The sequence below is a fragment of the Girardinichthys multiradiatus genome, chromosome 1 (genome assembly GCF_021462225.1).
Source record: "Girardinichthys multiradiatus isolate DD_20200921_A chromosome 1, DD_fGirMul_XY1, whole genome shotgun sequence".
Lineage (NCBI taxonomy): Eukaryota > Metazoa > Chordata > Actinopteri > Cyprinodontiformes > Goodeidae > Girardinichthys > Girardinichthys multiradiatus.
In genome coordinates this window covers 37,856,990-37,878,037 of record NC_061794.1, presented here as the reverse complement: position 1 = coordinate 37,878,037, position 21,048 = coordinate 37,856,990, and the positions used below count along the sequence as shown (strand labels likewise).

At 40.0% G+C, this 21,048-nt stretch overlaps 1 protein-coding gene across 20 annotated transcripts in view; it reads left to right on the top strand.

The window, feature by feature from the left end:
• The window catches only part of LOC124867239 (rap1 GTPase-activating protein 1-like), a 72,517-nt gene that overhangs the window by 17,146 nt on the left and 34,323 nt on the right, over window positions 1–21,048 (top strand). For 3 of the 20 annotated variants that reach the window (XM_047363694.1, XM_047363677.1, XM_047363669.1), the window contains exons 1-2: window positions 17,757–18,025; window positions 20,716–20,809. In XM_047363694.1, coding sequence (XP_047219650.1) covers window positions 17,934–18,025; window positions 20,716–20,809 — 186 coding nt within the window. In that variant the 5' untranslated portion in view covers window positions 17,757–17,933. Of the gene's footprint in view, window positions 1–13,172; window positions 13,416–17,749; window positions 18,105–18,179; window positions 18,209–20,715; window positions 20,810–21,048 lie in introns of those variants that run through there. The other 17 variants (XM_047363685.1, XM_047363600.1, XM_047363607.1 and 14 more) reach the window with 14 other exon arrangements.

Below are 21,048 nucleotides of genomic sequence, written 5' to 3'. Positions count from 1 at the left end.
ATTATGAAGGTTTCCTCAAAGAGCCGTTGTAAATGCTGATGGCTGGGGGCAGGAAGGATCTCCGGTAGCGCTCCGTCTTACAGCAGATCTGAAGAAGCCTCTGACTGAAGACACTCTGTTGTTGTAGGACAGTCTCATGAAGAGGATGCTCAGGGTTCTCCATAATGTTCTTCATTTTATGAAGAATCCGTCTTTCCACAATGATCTCCAGAGGTTCCAGAGGAGTCCCCAGAACAGAACCAGCCTTTTTTATCAGCTTGTTGAGCTTTTTTAAGTCCCTGGCTCTGATGCAGCTTCCCCAGCAGATGATGGCAGAAGAGATCACACTCTCCACAACAGACTTATAGAAGATATGCAGCATCTTGCTGCAAACACCAAAGGACCTAAGCTTCCTCAAGAAGTACATTCTGCTCTGTCCCTTCTTGTAGATGGCTTCACAGTTGCATCTCTACTCTAGTCTGTTGTCCAGGTGAACACCGAGGTATTTATACTCCTCCACCACCTCCACTTCTTCTCCCATGATAGAAATAGTTTTTGACTTATTCCTGTTTCTCTTAAAATCTACAATCATCTCCTTTGTTTTATTCATGTTCAAGATGAGATAATTGTTTCCACACCATGCCACAAAGCGGTCCACCACCTTCCTGTACTCAGCTTCTTGTCCATCTCTGATCCACCCCACAACTGCAGAATCATCCGAGTATTTCTGTCCAGATGACAGTGGGTTTGTTGAAGCAGGTGTATGATGGCATCTTCAACTCCAACTCCACAGCAATAAGCAAACTGAAGGGGGTCCTGATGGTTTACTGTTTTTTCAGGTGGGCCAACAGGAGTCTCTCTAGGACCTTCATGGTGTGAGATGTCAGGCCAATAGGTCTATAGTCATTGAGGACTGATGGGTGAGTTTTCTTTGGTACCGGAACAAGACAGGAGGTCTTCCACAACACCGGAACCTTCTGGGCCAGGCTAAGGTTGAAGAGGTGCTGCAGAATCCCACAGAGCTGCTCTGCACAGGCCTTCAGGACTCTAGGGCTGACATGATCTAGACCTGCAGCTTTATTCCTATTCAGTCTCTCCAGTTGTCTCTTCACCTGACTTCTTGAGACACACAGGTGGAAGGGGGAAGCAAAGGAAGTATCAGCATCTTCTGATATGGTTGAAGGCAAACATGTAGAAGCAGAAGGGTCTAGGGCTGAGGTGGAAGATAAAAAATGTGAGGTGTTACTGGACAGCTGTGGGTCCTGTGGGTCAAAGGAAAGTGGAATGTCTGTTTGGCTGTGAGCAGGAGAGGAGGATGCGAAGCTTGTTTCTGAACTGAACCTATTGAAGAATGTGTTCAGTTCATTGGCTCTGTCCAGACCTCCATCGGTGGTGTGATCTTCTTCATCCCTGTCTACACATCTCTGATATTGTTTTGCTGGAGCTTGCTCTCCAGCTTCTTCTTGTACACCTCCTTGCTGTCTCTTATCTTGACTTTAAGTTGCTTCTGTATAATCCTCAATAATTCTCTGTCTCCCTCTCTGAAGGCTCTTTTTTTCTTGTTAAGCAGGTCCTTCAGGTCACTGGTGATCCAAGGTTTGTTATTGGGGAAGCATCTCATGGTTCTGGTGGGGATGATGTTATCCACACAGATGTTTATATGGTCGGTTACACACTCAGTCATGGCATTGATGTCCTCTCCATGTGGCTGGCACAGTACGTCCCAGTCTGTAGCAACCTTGCAGAGCTTATTCAGCTTCCTGTGACCATTTTCTCACAGTCCTCTTTATTACAGGTTGCCTCTGAACAAGGGGCTTATATTTCGAGCAGAGAAAAACAAGATTGTGATCTGATTTGCCTAGAGGAGGTCTTGCTGTAGAGATGTATGAGTCCTTGACATTTGCATAAAACAAATCCAATGTTTTGTTTTCTCTGGTAGAGCAGCTGACAAACTGTTGAAACGTTGGAAGTGTAGCAGAGAGTGAAGCATGGTTAAAATCACCAGAAATTGCCACAAAAGCATTGGGATTTTGTGTCTGTAGCTTAGCAACAACTGAGCTGATGGCATCACATGCAGTGTCGGCAACAGCAGAAGGTGGAACGTAAACTGTTGCCAAAATAACACTGGTGAACTCTCTGGGTAAATTATATGGACGAAAACTTACTGCCAACAGTTCAATATCTGGACTGCAGAGATGACACTTCACAGTAACATGTCCTGGATTACACCATCTGTTGTTCACAAGTACTTCCACTCCACCTCCTTTACATTTGCCGCTCCTCTTTAAATCTCTGTCTGCTTTTTTTTTGCCCATCAAAATCGACAGAAGAGATGGTTTGAACTTCCTCCTTCTCTCTCTTCTCTTAGCTCCTGCTCTGCATCCACGGCGTCTCCTTTTCAACTCATCAGGGATTTGGGGTTGTGGCTGAAGTATTATTTGAGCTTTTGAGATATTAATCAGCTGCTCCCGGTTGTAAGAAACAACCCCATTGCCATGGCAATGCATCATAACAAATGTCCAAAAATAGAAAGTATTAAGAAAAATCCTCCAAGCTGCACAGCATCCGACACTGGAGTGGACAGTCATCCAAAAAAAAATCAACTGTATCCACCACAAGAGGAATAGTTCCCAAAAAAGAATAAATCAGAATCAAAAGTAACAGAGCTACTCCAACCTGCTGCCACCTTGAGCGGCACAATTCTAGAATTTACATTTAAAATAACTAAGCTAAGATATCAGGAAGAGAATTGTGGACCCCCACAAGTCTGGTTTATCCTTGTGTACAATTTCTTCATGCTTAAAGGTGCCATATTTATCTCTTAAAACACACAAGAATGAACAGCATAGAAAAGGCCAGCCATCTTATTGTTCAAGGAGACATTTTCTCTGTCTCAGAGATTAACTAGTTTTGGAGCAAAATCTGCAAATAGGCTTCACAGAAAAAAGGAATAAATAATGTGTGCAGATGCTGGATGAAGCTTGTAAACGAGTTGTATTTTCTATAGTGAAACAAGTCCTAAACGAACATGAGCAGAAAAGCCACTCAGAAAGAAAAAAGTCATTTCTACAAAGTAATACTGTCACAGTGAGGTTTTGGGGTGGACCGAAGCGCAGACAAGAGCTTGGCAGCAGCATTTCGAATAATCTTCAGCTTTATTCAAAGTTACAAGCATAACAAAATCACTGCAGGTAAACCAGAGATCCAAAACTCACATCTGCAGGAACATGGTATACAAGGGAGTAGAGGGTAGACCCGAGCTGTGCAACGAGAGGAACCAGCCAAGGACAATGAAACAAAACCAACTAATATACTGAGGGAGAACAAAGGCAGGCAATCAAAGGAACTAAGAACAGGTGAGACAAGGAGTCAGAAGGAGCAGGTGAACCTAATAAAACTAAAGCATGAGGAAGGGGACTAATTAACACAACAGTGAGCAGACCTAATTGAAATTATAGACCAAGATAAATAAAGCATAAAAATCAAGAATAAACATGAACTAAAGGAAACTGAGAAAGCAGAGGGAACACAACAACCTAAGAACTAGCAACACCATAAAGAAACCCTGACTACAAAACTAAACAAACCTAAAGCACACTGACTGAATAGACTGGAAGGGAAGCAGAGAACATGAGGACTGGAATGTAAACAAACAAAATATAAACAATAAGTAAACACAACCTAACCAGAGGGGCTGGAGAATAAAGCTAAACTAGAGGAACTAAACGAGAAAGGACTACAACTAGGAAAGAAACTAACACAGAGAAAATAAGACTAGTAACCTAGTAGAATATAAAAGAGGACAAATACCAAACCATAAATAAACACAAAGATACTAAATGGGAAACTGAACTAGGAAATACAAGGAAACCAGAGCACTACAATAAATAATAATAATAATAATAATAATAATAATAATAATACAGAGAAAACCATACTAAGTCGAAACTAAGAAAGCAACAATAACCAAAGGAGCAATGAACGAGGAGGGTGACAACACTAGGGGGGAAATAAACAACCAGGAGTGAGGGGAAGTAACCAAAACAACCACGACTACCAAAATACTAAATATAAACATAAAAAGTGACTAAACACAAACAAAGTCCAAACCCTGACAAATAAAAAAGCTAGATTATAGTTTCCAAGTGCACACCCCTGCTTACTTTTTGAAACATGTCCTGTGGTTTGATGTCCTGTGCACTGGTGAAACTAAAATTGAAGTGCTTGACCATAATGAACATTGTTACATTTTAAGACAAGTGGAGGAAGCTTGCAAACTCCAGATATTATCATGTGGTGTGGGTGTTTTGCTGCAGGAGGGCCATCACAAAACATATGGCATCAGGGCCACCAAATTAGTTACAAAGTGGTTTAAGGACAACAAAGCCAGTGTTTTAGAGGCCCTGATCTCATTCCCAAAGACAGATTTCTAGACGGAGCTGAGAAGGTTTGTTTGAGCAGGGCAGCCTACAAACCAAACGGGCCTCAGGTACATCAGTTCTGTTAGGAGGAATGGGACAAAACTGGCAAATGTTGTGAGAAGCTTGTGGAAAGAAACACAAAACGTTTGACCAAAGTCGTTCACTTTAAAAGGCAATTTGACCAAATACTAAAGAATTGTCCTGTCCAGGGTGTATCCTGCCTCTCGTCCATAGACTGCTGGAGTTAGGCACCAGCTCCCCCGCGACCCACTATGGAATAAGCGGTAGAAAATGACTGACTGACTAAAGAATTGTGTAAACCTCTGAATTTTTAGAAAGTAGTAAACCATCTAAAAATGTTGTTGTAATTATCCCTGCATTGTATTAAAAGGTTTGGTGATCTAAAACAGAAAAAAAGTCTAATTTATTATCCTTAAGTGAATAAAAATTGCCTTTTTATCCAGTGTATGTAAACATCTGGTTTCAATTGTAAATGCTATGTGACACGTGTTTTATTTTATTTTATTTTTTCAGATTTAATAGGTTTAATTCATTTATAAATATCAACTGTCAGTTTTACCACATAAAAATGTGGGGCCATGGCCAGTATGACATGAAAAATGTTTTTTTTTTTATATGTTCATGAAGCCTCTTTATTAACTACATTCCTCACATTCATTAACTGATGTGTATCTTCTTGATATATTCTTGCGGTAACAAGCCTCTGTGTCCAACAATAACAGCTATAAGGGAGCAACCCAACAAAATGATATACTCATGTTTCTAAAGGTCAAGACTTGTAAACTGAAGGACCTCGTGTTATTTTGTTGTTTTGTTCTTTGCTTTAGGTTTCTTATGTGTTGGTTTTGTTTCTGTTTTAACTTGTGTTCCCGGTTCTATTTTGATCTGTTTTCTGTTTTGCAATGTGTTCAATTTACTTCCTGTTTTCCCTTTAACACATCTTCCTGGGTTGCTTTGGCATGTTTAAACTTGATTTCTGCTTCTTTGGTGTTCAGTTGGTTTGGATTATGTTTACCTCATACTGATTTGTTCCTTCTGTTTAGTACTCTACCAACACATATATTGGCAGACATTTTAGTTCAGATTCGTATTAATCTGCTTTAAGCTGTGTCTGAACATGAATACGAGAAAAAACAAAATGAAATTTTGGTTATTTAAGATTTTTTATAGTGTTTCTGGCTGCATATAAACACAGTTGTGCTGCTTTCCCCAGTCTAAAAACATAGATGTTCTTGTAGTTGGCCACCCTAAATTTCCGCCAAGGTGTGAGTTTTTTGCACTGTGTTGGATTGATGACCTTTTAAGGATGTACCCTGTCTCTTTCTCATTAAGTACTGAAGATCAGTACCAGCAGCCTTGCAACCCTTTAAGGATTAGGCCAGTAGAAAAAGTGGAGGGATAACGTTTCATTGTGAAATTGATTTAATCTAAAATCTAAAGCTCAACATGCTGTATGTGCTCTCAGTGGGTAATTGCTCCTAATCTGTTACATGTATTCAGTGTCAGGAATTGTTCAGTTTTGATCCTCTGGTTCTTATAGCTGATTAAATGTTAAATGACCATCTTCCATCTGGAGGGTCATACACAATAAATAGATGATCCTCCAGCCCTGTTTTCATGCTCTCCAGAGAGGTCTGTAATTGGTTGTAATCCGGTCTTGCTAAGCTCCCTCAATGGGAGGAAGTGGGAGAGGAGGGTTAGTGTGGATAATGGCTACACTGAGACATTCTCTGAGGGCCTCTCTCCTTCTCTCTCTCTGCACATATGAACATACATCCAGACACAAAGTGCACTCTGTCCCCTTGTCCCCGAAGCATGATGGATGGATTACTGGTGCAGGCCCTGTCTTGTGTTTGGAAGAGCTTTGCTTATGCTGCTGCTGCCATATATATGCTTCAGCACACCTGTATTTCCTGCAGGGCAGGGCTTAACTTTTAAACTACAATGAGGTGCTCTGTCCATCCATCCATCCATCCATCCATCCATCCATCCATTCACTCCATGGATCCGTCCATTTTAATCATAGTTTAGGTGGGAATCAAGTTGTTTTGGATAGCTTTTTTACCTTACAAAATGAGATCATCATTTGGAAAAGGTGTTAGATTTACTTAAGTTGTCCTTGTCTGATATTAACATTTATTTAAAGTTGTGAAACATTTTAGTGAGACAAAAAAAAAAAAAAAAAACAGAAGATAGACCATAAGGGATCCCTTACAGTCTATTTTTGAAAGTACTACATTGAAAACTTGGCCAGACTTGTAGAATTATCTGCCATAAAGTAATAGAAAACTTTGGTATTTACTCTCTAAGGTTGGCCAGAAAAGGATACTGAATTTGTTTTGGTCTTGAAAAGTCTGATGTTGTGACATAAAAATACATGTTGGAATACTGTATCTTGTTTTTATTAATAAAGCAAAGAATATCCATCATCTATTTTTAAAGGATTCCTAATTGTTTTAAATACATTTTTCAAATTAAATTCCTCACAGCCTTGATTGTGCTAATACATACTAAGCAGGTGTTACTGTAAACACTTCTCTGTTTATGTTCAGTGCCTCCCCCTCCAAATAATCCTCTTCCTGCTTCCTTGGGGAATTGTGAAGTTGTGCCAGGTGTCAGTTCACTTGTTCATACTGATCAGTGCACGTCAAGCCGAGCTGTCTGAAAGGGCAAACATTGTAGGAGAGCACACTAGAAAACATTTTCTCCTTGCAAGTCTCCTGCTGTCCAACCAAATATAGCATGGGAGTGACAAGCTCACCCCTCGTTCTGCCCGTCTCAGTAATTCAAATGCTGGCGTGTCATCCATCATCTGCCACCAGTAAGAGATGTCTTTAAAAACAACATAAAGCTCAAGTGACAGCAGGCTACTAAAGGCAAAGATAAGAGCCAGACAACTGGGAATGGACATTTGAAATGTATGTTATCGGAGGTTTGCAGCTTTTCAGTTTGAATGTTTACCCCTACATCTCAAAAACTTTGTTTGAGCTGCAGAGTTATTTCTGAGTTGAGACATCCATAGGTATTTAAGTGACAGTGGCTGTCTGTTTATTGATGGGTCTATCCTTAAGACTATGTAAATGAGGACCATAATATCCCTTCTGGAGCCAGTTTATTGCCATTAAATATGAAGTGACTGGTGTGGTAAGATGGACTGCTGAAGGACGTTTAATCTTTTCCACAGAAACACAGGGAAAGCAAAAAGATTTGCCCCATTTATCTTTATTAAAGGGAATGAATATGCACTGAATACCAGATGATAAATTTCAATATGAGCTCTAATATCAAGCAACCAGAAGTGTCTGATAGGGAACATCTGTTTAATTGTAATGTCTCAGGGGTTGGATTTCCAAAGAAATCTATGCTGTGACATTGTGATTGAGACCAAACTGATTTTAAATTGGGACCAAGTGCTTGAATCAGCAGTCTTTATTAAATAAAATTTTTTCACTTGTGTTAATGCACATGGAACATGGCCTCCTGTGGTAGAAGCTGAAAAAAAAAAAAAATCACTACGCTGTTTATATTCCCTTGCACTTGAGGTAAGGCCAGGCCTTTAAAGATAATTTGATTTCTTAAATCTGCCTTAGCAATCAAAACCAATGGGCTCCACTAAGTAGCTGCCAAGCACTCTGAAAATTAAAGTAATTGATGCCAGCAAAGTGGGAGACAACCAAAAGAAGACTGCAAAGTGTTGCAAGGAACCGGTCTCTACAGGTCCTAATCCTATTAAGAAATGGGAGAGTTATGCTCTGGGAGATTGTGAAAACGTAGTGATGGAGCTGCTTGCAGAATTGCTAAGAAGGCAAATCTAAATCCACTTGACTCCGTAGCATTTTTAGGATAATTTAGTAATTATTCCACCCTTTTTTTTCTTTACAGTCAGACATGCAAAAATACGACTTTTATGACACATTCATTAGAAGAAAACTCAGACCTATACAGTGATTTGCAAAGATATTCATAATCCTTGAGCTTGTTCACCTTTGATCACATTGCAACCACAAACTTCAGTGTATTTCATTGGGTTGTGATTTACCAACACAAAGCTGTGCATTGTGACCTGGAGGGATGATGATTAAGTATTTAAAAAATACATTTTAAATAAAATCTCAACAGTATATGTTGGATATTCATTTGGCCCCCCTCAGTCATAGAGATTGCACTCAATTTAGCTCAGTCTGTCTTCCTGATCTACTCTGACATTCGTCCCTGTGCCTGTCCAAACAAAAAAGCTTCGCCACAGCATGATGCTGCCATCACAATGCTTCACCATACAGAGAGTCTGTTAATAGCACTTTGCATGGAAGTCAGCAAGTAAAATTTTTGTCTCATCTGACCAGAACACATTCCCTACATGGCCTGTTGCAGTTTGCCATTTGTAGAGAGACAGGATTTCCTATGACTTTCCTCCAACAATGCTATCTTCTTGCTTCTCTCCCAGAAGGCCACATTTGTGGAGTGCACAACTGAATGTTGTCCTGCCAATAGATCATTCCACCTGAGCTGTGGCTCTCTGTAGCTCCCCCAGAGTTAGCATGGGCCTCTAAGCCTAACCTCTCTGGTTAATGCTCCCGTTGCATAGCTTGTCGTTTTAGGTGGATGGCCGCATCTTGGTACATTTTGCCATGCCTTTTTCCATTTTTCGGATGATGTATTGGACGATACTCAATGGGAATTAAAAACTTTGGGATATTGTTTTTATTACGTTCTTGGTTTGGATCGGACCAAAGTGCAGATAAGAGCTTGGCAGCCGCATGATGAGAGGAAGACTTTTCTTTAATTAAAGGTCTCCAAAACGTAACATAATCCAACAAGTACAAACATGAGTCGAGCCATAAACTTACATGTGTACATAGTTCTGTAACGTAGCAAAACTGAGCATAAACAAGGGTAGTGAACGAGGAATAGTGACGGAGGAACCAGCGAGGAACAAAGAACACAGACCAACTAATATACAGGGAGAAAACAAAGGCAGGTAATCACAGGAACTAAGAACAGGTGTGGCAAGGAGACATGGAGACATAAGGGACAGGTGGAACTAATTAACAATAAAGGAAACCATAGACCTAAGAACGGTTAATACAAAAACACAAACCAAGTCCAAGGATGTCATACCATGACAGTTTTACCATCAAATCCTGTTTTAAACATCCCATCAACATCATCCCTGACCTGTCTGGTGGTCTCTTGGTCTTCATGATCCTGTTTGTTCACTAATGTTATACTATAACCCGTTGAGGCCTTAACAGAGAACTTGAATTTATTTGAATTTTAAATTAGTCCAGATTGACTCTATTTACAAAGAAGGTGATGTTTGAGGGCACATTGCATTAATATTTCTTAAGGGGTATCAAAGTAAAGGGGCTGAATAAAAATGGATACCAAATGTTCCTTCCACTTCACAATTATGAACTAAATTTTGTCATTATATAAAATCCCAATAAAAGAAAAAGTTTGTAGTTGTAATGTGGCAAAATGTGAAAAATATTAAGTTGTTTGAATACTTTTGCAAGTATTCTCCTTTTCTGCATCGTGAGAAAGTGTAAAGATAAATTAATCTTTTGGGCTGCAGCTAATAAAGGATGCCTTTGGCAAAACAATGGGGCAGCTTTTGCTTTATGGGACATCTGTCAAGGGATTAGGTGGCTGCTGTTATCAAAATGTCAACGTCAGTTCAGGAGGGGATGATAAATGGTTCAAGAGTCCCATAAAACTGTATATTCCGCAAGAGGAATGAAGAACAATTATCTAAACAAGAAATCTTTCATGGAGTTTGGTGCTTGGCTAAATGAATACCTCCAATACAACCTAATAATGCCAGTGGCCAAAATGTTAACAAACCTTTTTTTTTGTTTTGGCAGAAACATAGTTCTTACTGAGTCTTACTGTCTGTTTTGAATCCCTGTATAGTACATCAGTCTCACTCAATTTTATTATCCAGCTCAAATGCATCACGTCTATCGAAAACAATCACAGCAGGGCTCAGATGTACTGCAGAGAAATCCCAATGGAGATATAGAGCCTACTTAAGTTTGGATGTGACTGGCACTCCTGTTTTGCCTTGCAAATTTTCTGATTAAACCCAGATAATTTGTTTAAGAGTGAAGGGAGACAGGCTTAACAACATTTAAAACCAGCAGGAAAAACCTTTTACGCCATGCTGCTGGAAAACTTATAATAAGATTTTTTTATTTCATGCAAAACATTTATGTAACTCTATTTGTTCGTGGAGTTTCCGTGGTGTGTAAAAGTATTAACATCTCTTGATGTTTTCCACCATTTTTCAATAAGGCATTTTATTGAGATTTTAACTGACAGACCAACACTCAGTAGGGAAAGGAAAATGATAGATGGAGTGAATCTACGCCATCCAGCTGTCTACACAGGTCTCTTAATTGGTAATTTGAGTCCACATGTGTGTAAATTGTTCTCAGTATAAATACAGCTGTTCTATGAAGGCCTCAGGAAAAATATTAGTTAAGAAACAGCATCATGGAGATTGAGGAACACAGCTGACAAGTCACTGATGAAGTTGTACAGAAATTTAAAGCATAGTAACTTTATACATCATCCTAAACACAATCTCCACTAAAACAAAACATGGAGATGACAACATTGTGCTGTGGGGAGGTTTTTTTTCCATCCTGGACAGGGAATCTAGCCAGAGTTTATGGGACAATTGATGGAGCTAGATACGTTACAATCCTGGAGAAAAACCTGTTATAGGCTGTAAAAAACTGAGGCAGAAGTTCACGTTCCAACAGGACATTGTAAAGATGCCACCTGAGCTACAGGGTGTGAAATGATTTGGATGAAAGCAAATTAATGTGTTAGAACGGCCATGTCAAAATCCAAATATTTCTGTGGCCTAAAATTTGCTGTTCACAGATATTCTCTGATCTGTCTGGCCTGAAGCTATTTCGCAAAGAACAGTGATCAAATATTTCTGTCTCTAGATTTGTAAGGCTGGTAGAGACAACAAAGCAACGTTCCTTCAGTTTTCCTTCAATGTCACACGTACTTTATGGACTATTGCATAAAATCCTAATAAGCTACATGAAATTTATAGTTGTAATGTGACAAATGTGAAAGACGTTTAAGAAGCATGAATTTATATTTGCAAAGCCTTTTATGTGCATAAAAAGAGGAAATAAGAAAACTTTACTGAAGTGATGCTCATTGCTGTTTTGCAGCATGCCTCTTAAGACTCATTAAATGTTTGTTGTAGCCCAGTTACCGAACTCTGCTCCACTCTGGCCCACCAGTACTGAGTAAATCTCTACCTGTGGCAGACATGCAGTCGTTAATAAAGAAAACTTTAATTATTGCTTATATAAATTTAAATATAAATTCAAAATATAGAAACTTGATTCACATTGAGCACATCGCTGATTCTCTTGTTTGGCCGTAACCCCTTTGGAATTATGGGATCCAACAAGCTTTAGCATCATTTGAGCTTTAGTTTTAAAAGATGTTATCTAATGCTCTTTTGACTGAGAAAAGCAACCCAAAAGCTGAAATTGAGAGCGGAGGTGAGGATACAGAAGGTGCATGGTGGGAAAACGTTTGGAGGGCAGCAATTCTCCAAGGACCTAAGCAGAGGGGATCGAGCACAGGCCATTACACTGGGCTAATGGGATGGGAATCCCTGATAGCAAGGTCAGGCGGAAGGGATTACCTCTGGGTCTCTGCAGAGGACACAGAAACAGGGAGGTTGTTGTCAGTTAAAAGATAACTATCATTGTCCACATGAGAGAAACATAAAGCCCTGCAAGACAGTCTTTTTATGTGTATTTTGAAATTATTTTTCTATTTTATTTTAACTATGTGAGTAACCTGTCCCTGAATCTCAGTGTTCATAACGTTTTGAATTGGTATGAGCCTGCTGCACTGATCCTTGGTAAAACTTTTTTTAACCTTTTTACTAAAGGTTTTTAATTGAAACTTACATAACATCTAAAACAATTGCTGCAATCCGAACGTTTTTTAAAGCTTGTTTCAATTTTACAGCTTGTTTTTGTAATCCATGAAGATTTTGATGACACCAGCAGTATTTGTTTGTTATCGTACACAGCTTCTAATAGAGCACGGCATGAGGGCTGTGCTGTAATCCCTTATTATCTGCTCATGTCTGACACACTGCACATACACTGATCCTTGGTTCAGGTACCGACTCTGAGAGGCGGCCTGAGGAGCAGAATGCGGAGAAAAGGCTTGGCATGAAAAGGCACTGCTTTTGACAGTGGTTGGGGGTCTCCTGGGAATTGTGGATGTCAGATTAGTGCAGGAAACAGACATGCTCATAGGGGATTTCATCAGACTCATTACAATAATTAAAAACCTCTCCACTCAGGCTTTGTCATCCTGCACGATGTGCTTTATGGAAGTTGCAGTGATTGTTCAATCTTTGGGAGTAATGTTAAACATAACCACCCTGTTTAGGTCACATTATTATGAACATGACTTTTCGTGTAAAAATGTAGGAAAAATGTGTTGCCGCTGCTGGAAAGACATGTTTAAAAAGGCCTTGAAATATACACGGTGTCAGGAACCAAGCAGTACAGAGTACAGGACACAAGTGTTGAATTAAAAAAAGTGGGTTTTATTTACCCAAAAAACATGACAAAATGGTTAACAAAATGAGCAATTATACAGGCATGCCAATAAAAGAGGTCAACTCAAGATACTAGACTCAAAATCATCACTGACACGACTCAGACAGATACAAACCAAAACCGACCTCCTGAACTAACACATAAGGGCCCTTAAATACAGGTTTAGCTAAACCACACACACACACACAATAGGGGAAGACAAAATGGCTGCCACATCATAACAGGAAATAAATCCAAAACACCCCTAAGGTTCCTCCCACTTGGCATGAAGCGTTTGGTTCAGTCCAATGAGGCCATCAGCAGTACTTCAGGAATCTCAGCCCTTAGCCACACCTTTTGCCCATCAGGAAGGGGAAGCCAAACACCAAACAGCCAGGTAAACTCAAACAAAGAAAAGAGTATTAATACAACATAGAACTGATTGACCTTGCAGTGTTAATATGTTTGCACTTCATCTAAACATTGTAAGGTGATAGAGGAATAAACAAAGAACCTATATAATTAAGGAATATTCAAAGTAATGACTACAAAGTAAATTAAAGGAAAACCAGATTATAGTAGTGTGTGGCTCTTACCCTGTGTGGCTTGCCATCACAGAAGGGTTGGACAATGAAACTGAAACACCTGGTTTTAGACCACAATAATTTATTAGTATGGTGCAGGGCCTCCTTTTGCGGCCAATACAGCGTCAATTCATCTTGGGAATGACATATACAAGTCCTGCACAGTGGTCAGAGGGATTTTAAGCCATTCTTCTTGCAGGATAGTGGCCAGGTCACTACGTGATACTGGTGGAGGAAAACGTTTCCTGACTTGCTCCTCCAAAACACCCCAAAGTGGCTCAAATATTAGAGACTTTAATATTTGGTGACTGTGCAGGCCATGGGAGATGTTCAACTTCACTTTCATGTTCATCAAACCAATCTTTCACCAGTCTTGCTGTGTGTATTGGTGCATTGTCATCCTGATACACTGCACCGCCTTCAGGATACAATGTTTGAACCATTGGATGCACATGGTCCTCAATAATGGTTCGGTAGACCTTGGCAGGGACGTGCCCATCTAGCACAAGTATTGGGCCAAGGGAATGCCATGATATGGCAGCCCAAACCATCACTGATCCACCCCCATGCTTCACTCTGGGCATGCAACAGTCTGGGTGGTACGCTTCTTTGGGGCTTCTCCACACCGTAACTCTCCCAGATGTGAGGAAAACAGTAAAGGTGGACTCATCAGAGAACAATACATGTTCCACATTGTCCACAGCCCAAGATTTGCACTCCTTGCACCATTGAAACCGACTTTTGGCATTGGCATGAGTGACCAAAGGATTGGCTATAGCAGCCCGGCCGTGTACAGGTCCTTCTCAAAATATTAGCATATTGTGATAAAGTTAATTATTTTCCATAATGTCATGATGAAAATTTAACATTCATATATTTTAGATTCATTGCACACTAACTGAAATATTTCAGGTCTTTTATTGTCTTAATACAGATGATTGTGGCATACAGCTCATGAAAACCCAAAATTCCTATCTCACAAAATTAGCATATTTCATCCGACCAATAAAAGAAAAGTGTTTTTAATACAAAAAACGTCAACCTTCAAATAATCATGTACAGTTATGCACTCAATACTTGGTTTGGAATCCTTTGGGAGAAATGACTGCTTCAATGCGGCGTGGCATGGAGGCAATCAGCCTGTGGCACTGCTGAGATCTTATTGAGGCCCAGGATGCTTCGATAGTGGCCTTTAGCTCATCCAGAGTGTTGGGTCTTGAGTCTCTCAACGTTCTCTTCACAATATCCCACAGATTCTCTATGGGGTTCAGGTCAGGAGAGTTGGCAGGCCAATTGAGCACAGTGATACCATGGTCAGTAAACCATTTACCAGTGGTTTTGGCACTGTGAGCAGGTGCCAGGTCGTGCTGAAAAATGAAATCTTCGTCTCCATAAAGCTTTTCAGCAGATGGAAGCATGAAGTGCTCCAAAATCTCCTGATAGCTAGCTGTATTGACCCTGCCCTTGATAAAACACAGTGGACCAACACCAGCAGCTGACACGGCACCCCAGACCATCACTGACTGTGGGTACTTGACACTGGACTTCTGGCATTTCCTTCTCCCCAGTCTTCCTCCAGACTCTGGCACCTTGATTTCCGAATGACATGCAGAATTTGCTTTCATCCGAAAAAAGTACTTTGGACCACTGAGCAACAGTCCAGTGCTGCTTCTCTGTAGCCCAGGTCAGGCGCTTCTGCCGCTGTTTCTGGTTCAAACGTGGCTTGACCTGGGGAATGCGGCACCTGTAGCCCATTTCCTGCACACGCCTGTGCACGGTGGCTCTGGATGTTTCTACTCCAGACTCAGTCCACTGCTTCCGCAGGTCCCCCAAGGTCTGGAATCGGCCCTTCTCCACAATCTTCCTCAGGGTCCGGTCACCTCTTCTCGTTGTGCAGCGTTTTCTGCCACACCTTTTCCTTCCCACAGACTTCCCACTGAGGTGCCTTGATACAGCACTCTGGGAACAGCCTATTCGTTCAGAAATTTCTTTCTGTGTCTTACCCTCTTGCTTGAGGGTGTCAATAGTGGCCTTCTAGACAGCAGTCAGGTCGGCAGTCTTACCCATGATTGGGGTTTTGAGTGATGAACCAGGCTGGGAGTTTTAAAGGCCTCAGGAATCTTTTGTAGGTGTTTAGAGTTAACTCGTTGATTCAGATGATTAGGTTCATAGCTCGTTTAGAGACCCTTTTAATGATATGCTAATTTTGTGAGATAGGAATTTTGGGTTTTCATGAGCTGTATGCCAAAATCATCCGTATTAAGACAATAAAAGACCTGAAATATTTCAGTTAGTGTGCAATTAATCTAAAATATATGAATGTTAAATTTTCATCATTTCATTATGGAAAATAATGAACTTTATCACAATATGCTAATATTTTGAGAAGGACCTGTATATTGACCCTGTGGAGCTCCCGACGGACAGTTCTGGTGGAAACAGGAGAGTTGAGGTGCACATTTAATTCTGCCGTAATATGGGCAGCCGTGGCTTTATGTTTTTGGATACAATCCGGGTTAGCACCCGAACATCCCTTTCAGACAGCTTCCTCTTGCATCCACAGTTAATCCTGTTGGATGTGGTTCGTCCTTCTTGGTGGTATGCTGACATTACCCTGGATATTGTGGCTCTTGATACATCACAAAGTCTTGCTGTCTTGGTCACAGATGCGCCAGCAAGACATGCACCAACAATTTGTCCTCTTTTGAACTCTGGTATGTCACCCATAATGTTGTGTGCATTTAAATATTTTGAGCGAAACTGTGCTCTTACCCTGCTAATTGAACCTTTACACTCTGCTCTTACTGGTGCAATGTGCAATCAATGAAGACTGGCTACCAGACTGGTCCAATTTAGCCATGAAATCTCCCACATTAAAAGGACAGGTGTTTCAGTTTCATTGTCCAACCCCTGTATGTATCTTTTATTGCAGCAGCATTAAATATGATATAACGCAGACTCCATTTTCTTTTAACCACTGAACCGTTGCATCTCAGCCACTACGTTAGATGTGGGCATCTACATGGCCAAATATTTTACTTGGAAGCAGAGCATGAATGCTGAAATATTATATCCTACTGTATATTGCATCCAAGCAAGCTTAGTAATACTTTGCCATTGCAACATTCAACACAATTAAATTGCAATGAAGATTGAAATTTTATGTATTTTGCACCTCCTGAGGGGGGTAAGATTAATTTCGAAGGCTCACTGTTAGAGAACTTCAACAATGAGAGGCATATTGGGGTCGCCAAGTCTCCATTACATACATAAGGGACCTACATATCAAATGACTGTTTGGGAGCAGTTATTTGTCCAACTGTCACAAGGGTACACATGTAGAGTTTGGTAAACCTAACTTTGACTTTATTTGGAACTGTGTGCTTTGGTCAGATGAGACTAAGATTTAACTTTTCAGCAGCAAACATTCCAGATGGGCCCAGTGTGAATGAATATGTGGAAAGCACCTCATACCCACTGTTATGTGGGTCACTAGGTTTTTCTTCAGGGTAATGATCCAAACATATGGCCAGAACATCTCAGAGATGGTTCCAGACATAAAACAAGAGAGCCTGTGCGAAATAATCAACAATGGCTTCCTGTATCATCAAAATTATAAACTGTTATAAGAGAAGGCTAAGTGCTGCTTATGCTAGCAAAAAGAGGTTCACATATTATGAGCAGGAGTAGCAATAGTTATGTTCCTGTTATCTTTAATAAAAGCATTTTTTAACCTAATTGTTTTTCTCCCTCCTGAATCAATTTACACAAAGTAAAGAGTTTTCTACAAATTTCAGTACGAGATTTTTCTGCAATAAAATATTAATTTACTTTTTACAATTACCAGCAGTGCAAATAAATGTGGCTGTGATTGTAATGATTAAAATGATCATGTATGTGAGTTTTTTTATCATGTGACTGATGTTGGTTGCTCTAGCAACAGCCCTACCAAGCTCATGAGACAGCATGGGATTGAAGGCAAGCCCCTTTCCCTCAATAATCCCTACTTTCTCTTACAGAGCATCTGAAAGGGGGGAGGGTTGCTACTTTGAAGAGCAAGTGTTAGAGGCTCAGTGGAAGTGTTGTGTGGAGCTACAGCTTTCAGACATAAACGAAGGATGTACATGTTAAGTAGGAAAGGACAACTAAAGAGTGCAGATGTGGATTTTTATGTGAGTGAGTGTGTGTGTGAGAGAGAGAGAGAAAGAGAGGAAGAGACTGGTGGAGAGGGGTGTGAGTGGGAGGGTTAAGAGGAAAGGAGGAGAGTAAGGGAAGATGCTGGCTGGGAGTATATTGCAGTTTGAAGAGCTGAGAGAGAGGCCAGCAGGTGAATGACAGATGAAGAGCAAGTAAGCGAGCTGAGAGGAGTAGCAGAGACAGAGCAGAAAACTGAGCTCAGGGAGGAGGAGGGGGTGCTTAGACGGTGAGTCATCGGTCCAGAGTGCAGGTCGCTGTCGGGACATCACTGGGAGCACCTGGCATTCAGTAGCCACTCAGTGCGAGTAAGTCTGCAGCTCTTCTCCATGCTGGACATCAGACTTTTCCAATGATTCTCTGCGCTGTCTCACTCGGTCAATTTTTGTGCAGCTCCTGTTAACCAGCTGGGGTGTGTTATATAATTTGAAGTGGTGTTTGTGTAGCGAACTGATTTGGGCTTTTGTGCTGCAGCTCACGCACATGAAGAGGGAGTTTGAAGTTAAGATTTTTATGTCACTTTAACCATTGTTTTGATCCTGTTAAATTAAAAATGTTCCTAATCTTTTTAGCAATTTTGCCTCTAGTTTGTCTCTGTACTCTGATTAGCAAGTTTTTTGCAACAATATTCTGTATAAGATATTCTGTAATTTAACTGCTTATCGTGAATCTCTGTGCATGTACACATCTGCGTGTCTGTGTCTGTGTTTTCTATCCATCATCAGTTAGAATCAGGAGCTCGGGGCAGCTGATGCCCAGTTGTATTGACCTCCCATGGGGAGAGCTGCTGCGGGAAGATTTGGTTTCTTGTTATCTTGAGAACCAGCTCATATTCAGATTTGTTCCCATTTCATCTGGATGCTTTCTAGATTGCATATTTTCTCGTTATGTAATAGCTTTGAGGCAGCGCTGGATGTTAATGATTCATGCTCTGTTTTCTTCTCCTACATTTGAATTTAAGTGCACTCAACAAATGCAAGCACAGATTTAAATCACTGTTTGTCGTTTTCTCAGCCTCAGCAACAGCTCCAAACCTTCTGTCTGCTGTGATGCCTTCATTATCTTTTTGAAGAATGAATCAGTTTTGACTCAAAATTTATCATTTCTCAGGGGCTTACTGAATGCTCTGAATATTGGTTTTGCTGGAGTGCACCACACCTTGTACATGTAGAATTATGATATATTTTTCAGTGCCGGTTCTTCAGCTTTCTTTCATCATCCAAGACTACAATGTGCAGATTCAGTTATTATTATTAATGCATCAGGATTATTTCAGGTCTGCTTTCATGCTTATAACTTTGTGCTTTTTAAACTGACTTAATTCCTTAGACACACGTCTGCAGAAACGCTGTTAGTTCAAAGAGTGCCACACATTTATCAAAGGTGTTGTGGAGAAAAAACCAGCTTGGTTAAGTTTACAACCCAGGATTCGTGACAACGGCTTAGCCATTAGCGATTTGCAACTTGACTGAAGAGAGAAAACATTTCAATAAATATGTCCCCAGGGACCTGAAGTGTTGTTAAATGACAGCTCTTTAAATTTAATGAAAAGGGGGAAAACTCCACCAAAATGCATTTATGTCTTTTTTGCACATAAATGCATGTTATTATGTAGTCATAAAGGCATCATACTAAAGTTAAAATTATATGTTTATTGGTTGGATTTCTGATCTTTAATTTTCCTAAAGCTCTGAAACATTCTGCATCATTACTTCAGCTGCTCTCAACCATACCACTGCACAACATATACACAACCGCTACTCAAATATTGCAGCCCAATATTACCCAATATTAGTGTAATCTTATACAACACTGTGCAAACACTTGTGACAAAAATTGACTCACCTTGCTTAAAACTGAAAGTGAAATGGATGGCATGACCTATTTTTTAACAAATAAGCAAATAATTACTTGTTGGCCCTCCATAAAGCATTGAAATTTCATTTCATGGCAGTCAGTTGATCCTTAAATATAATGAAATACAACCAGACAGCTACATCTCAGCAAAAGTATTGAACCACATTCTGACACAATTGAACATTGTGAATTCAAGGGCCTTGATCCCAACACAGAACATTATTCAACTGAGTAGTACATCAGAAACAACACACATTCTTCAATGACATATAAAGACTTGATGTTTCCCAAAATCTACTTTATTTCCTCGCATTTTGACCCAGGTAAACTTATCTTCAATATTCCAGCATACAAAGGCAATATAAGAAAAAGCAAAATAGTACCTTAACCTTAATTCAAAGATTTGCAATACTGCCAACATTTCCGAATTTAACATGTTCAATAAAAGAGTTTAAAGCCAAAAAGGATAAAACAAAGCAACGTTGCTGTACCCCTTTCAGCCTTCATGTAATCTGCTGAAATTCTCATTCTTTTACAGGCTAAATGAACTGCACACATCGCAACATGTTGTATTTAATACAGTTTTCTTTTGAATAGCTTTTTACATCCTTGAGCTATACTGAAAATAGCCAATTGTGAGTCTCCTTCACTGAGTAACAGTGTCCACAGCAACCTAGAAGTTCTTAATGCAATGCTTTCGTTGATCAGAAACAAAAAAAAAGAGACTTTTAAGTTAAAACTGATTAAAAATTTTCAAAATGAACATATAATGCACTTCCAATCAGAATAAAAAGATTTAGTTGAATGTTTTAGCCATTGTGCTAAAATGAATGATTAGCGATCTACACTGATGTGAAGTTTATAGTTTCTGGCTTCTATTATAAATTTAATTCAAAGTTTCAGTGTGTCTAAATTAAAGGAGAAAGCTTCCAGCCACAGCAGTGTTTCAAACAGAAATGCCTGTTTCTGTAACCTTCCCCATGACATTACCTTTTGTTGTTCAATCTCAGACTAAGTGACCTTTTCTGACCAAATCTTTTTCTTGCATCTGTCTGATTGTAGGAAACAAGATGGGGCCGACCCCCGAATTTCTGCACCACTAGAACACCAGCTGTTGCAGCCTGTACTGACACACAGCACCTCACCTCTCCACAAGGTAGGGAGGGGGAAAACCAGGGGCATTAAGTGTGCACTGTGACCCTCTAACCTTATCTGATACACTTCTGTGTGACCCTTCTTTCTGTGATCTTTTGTTAGGAATCTCTTCACATTCTGTCTCGTGTTCTTTTGTCTAGACACACTTGCTCAGGTTTTTGTATTCATAAGACAAAGTCATTCAAGCCTTCTTTTGTTGATATGCTTTTTATTCTCGCCTTGTTTTGTATAACTTGTGTA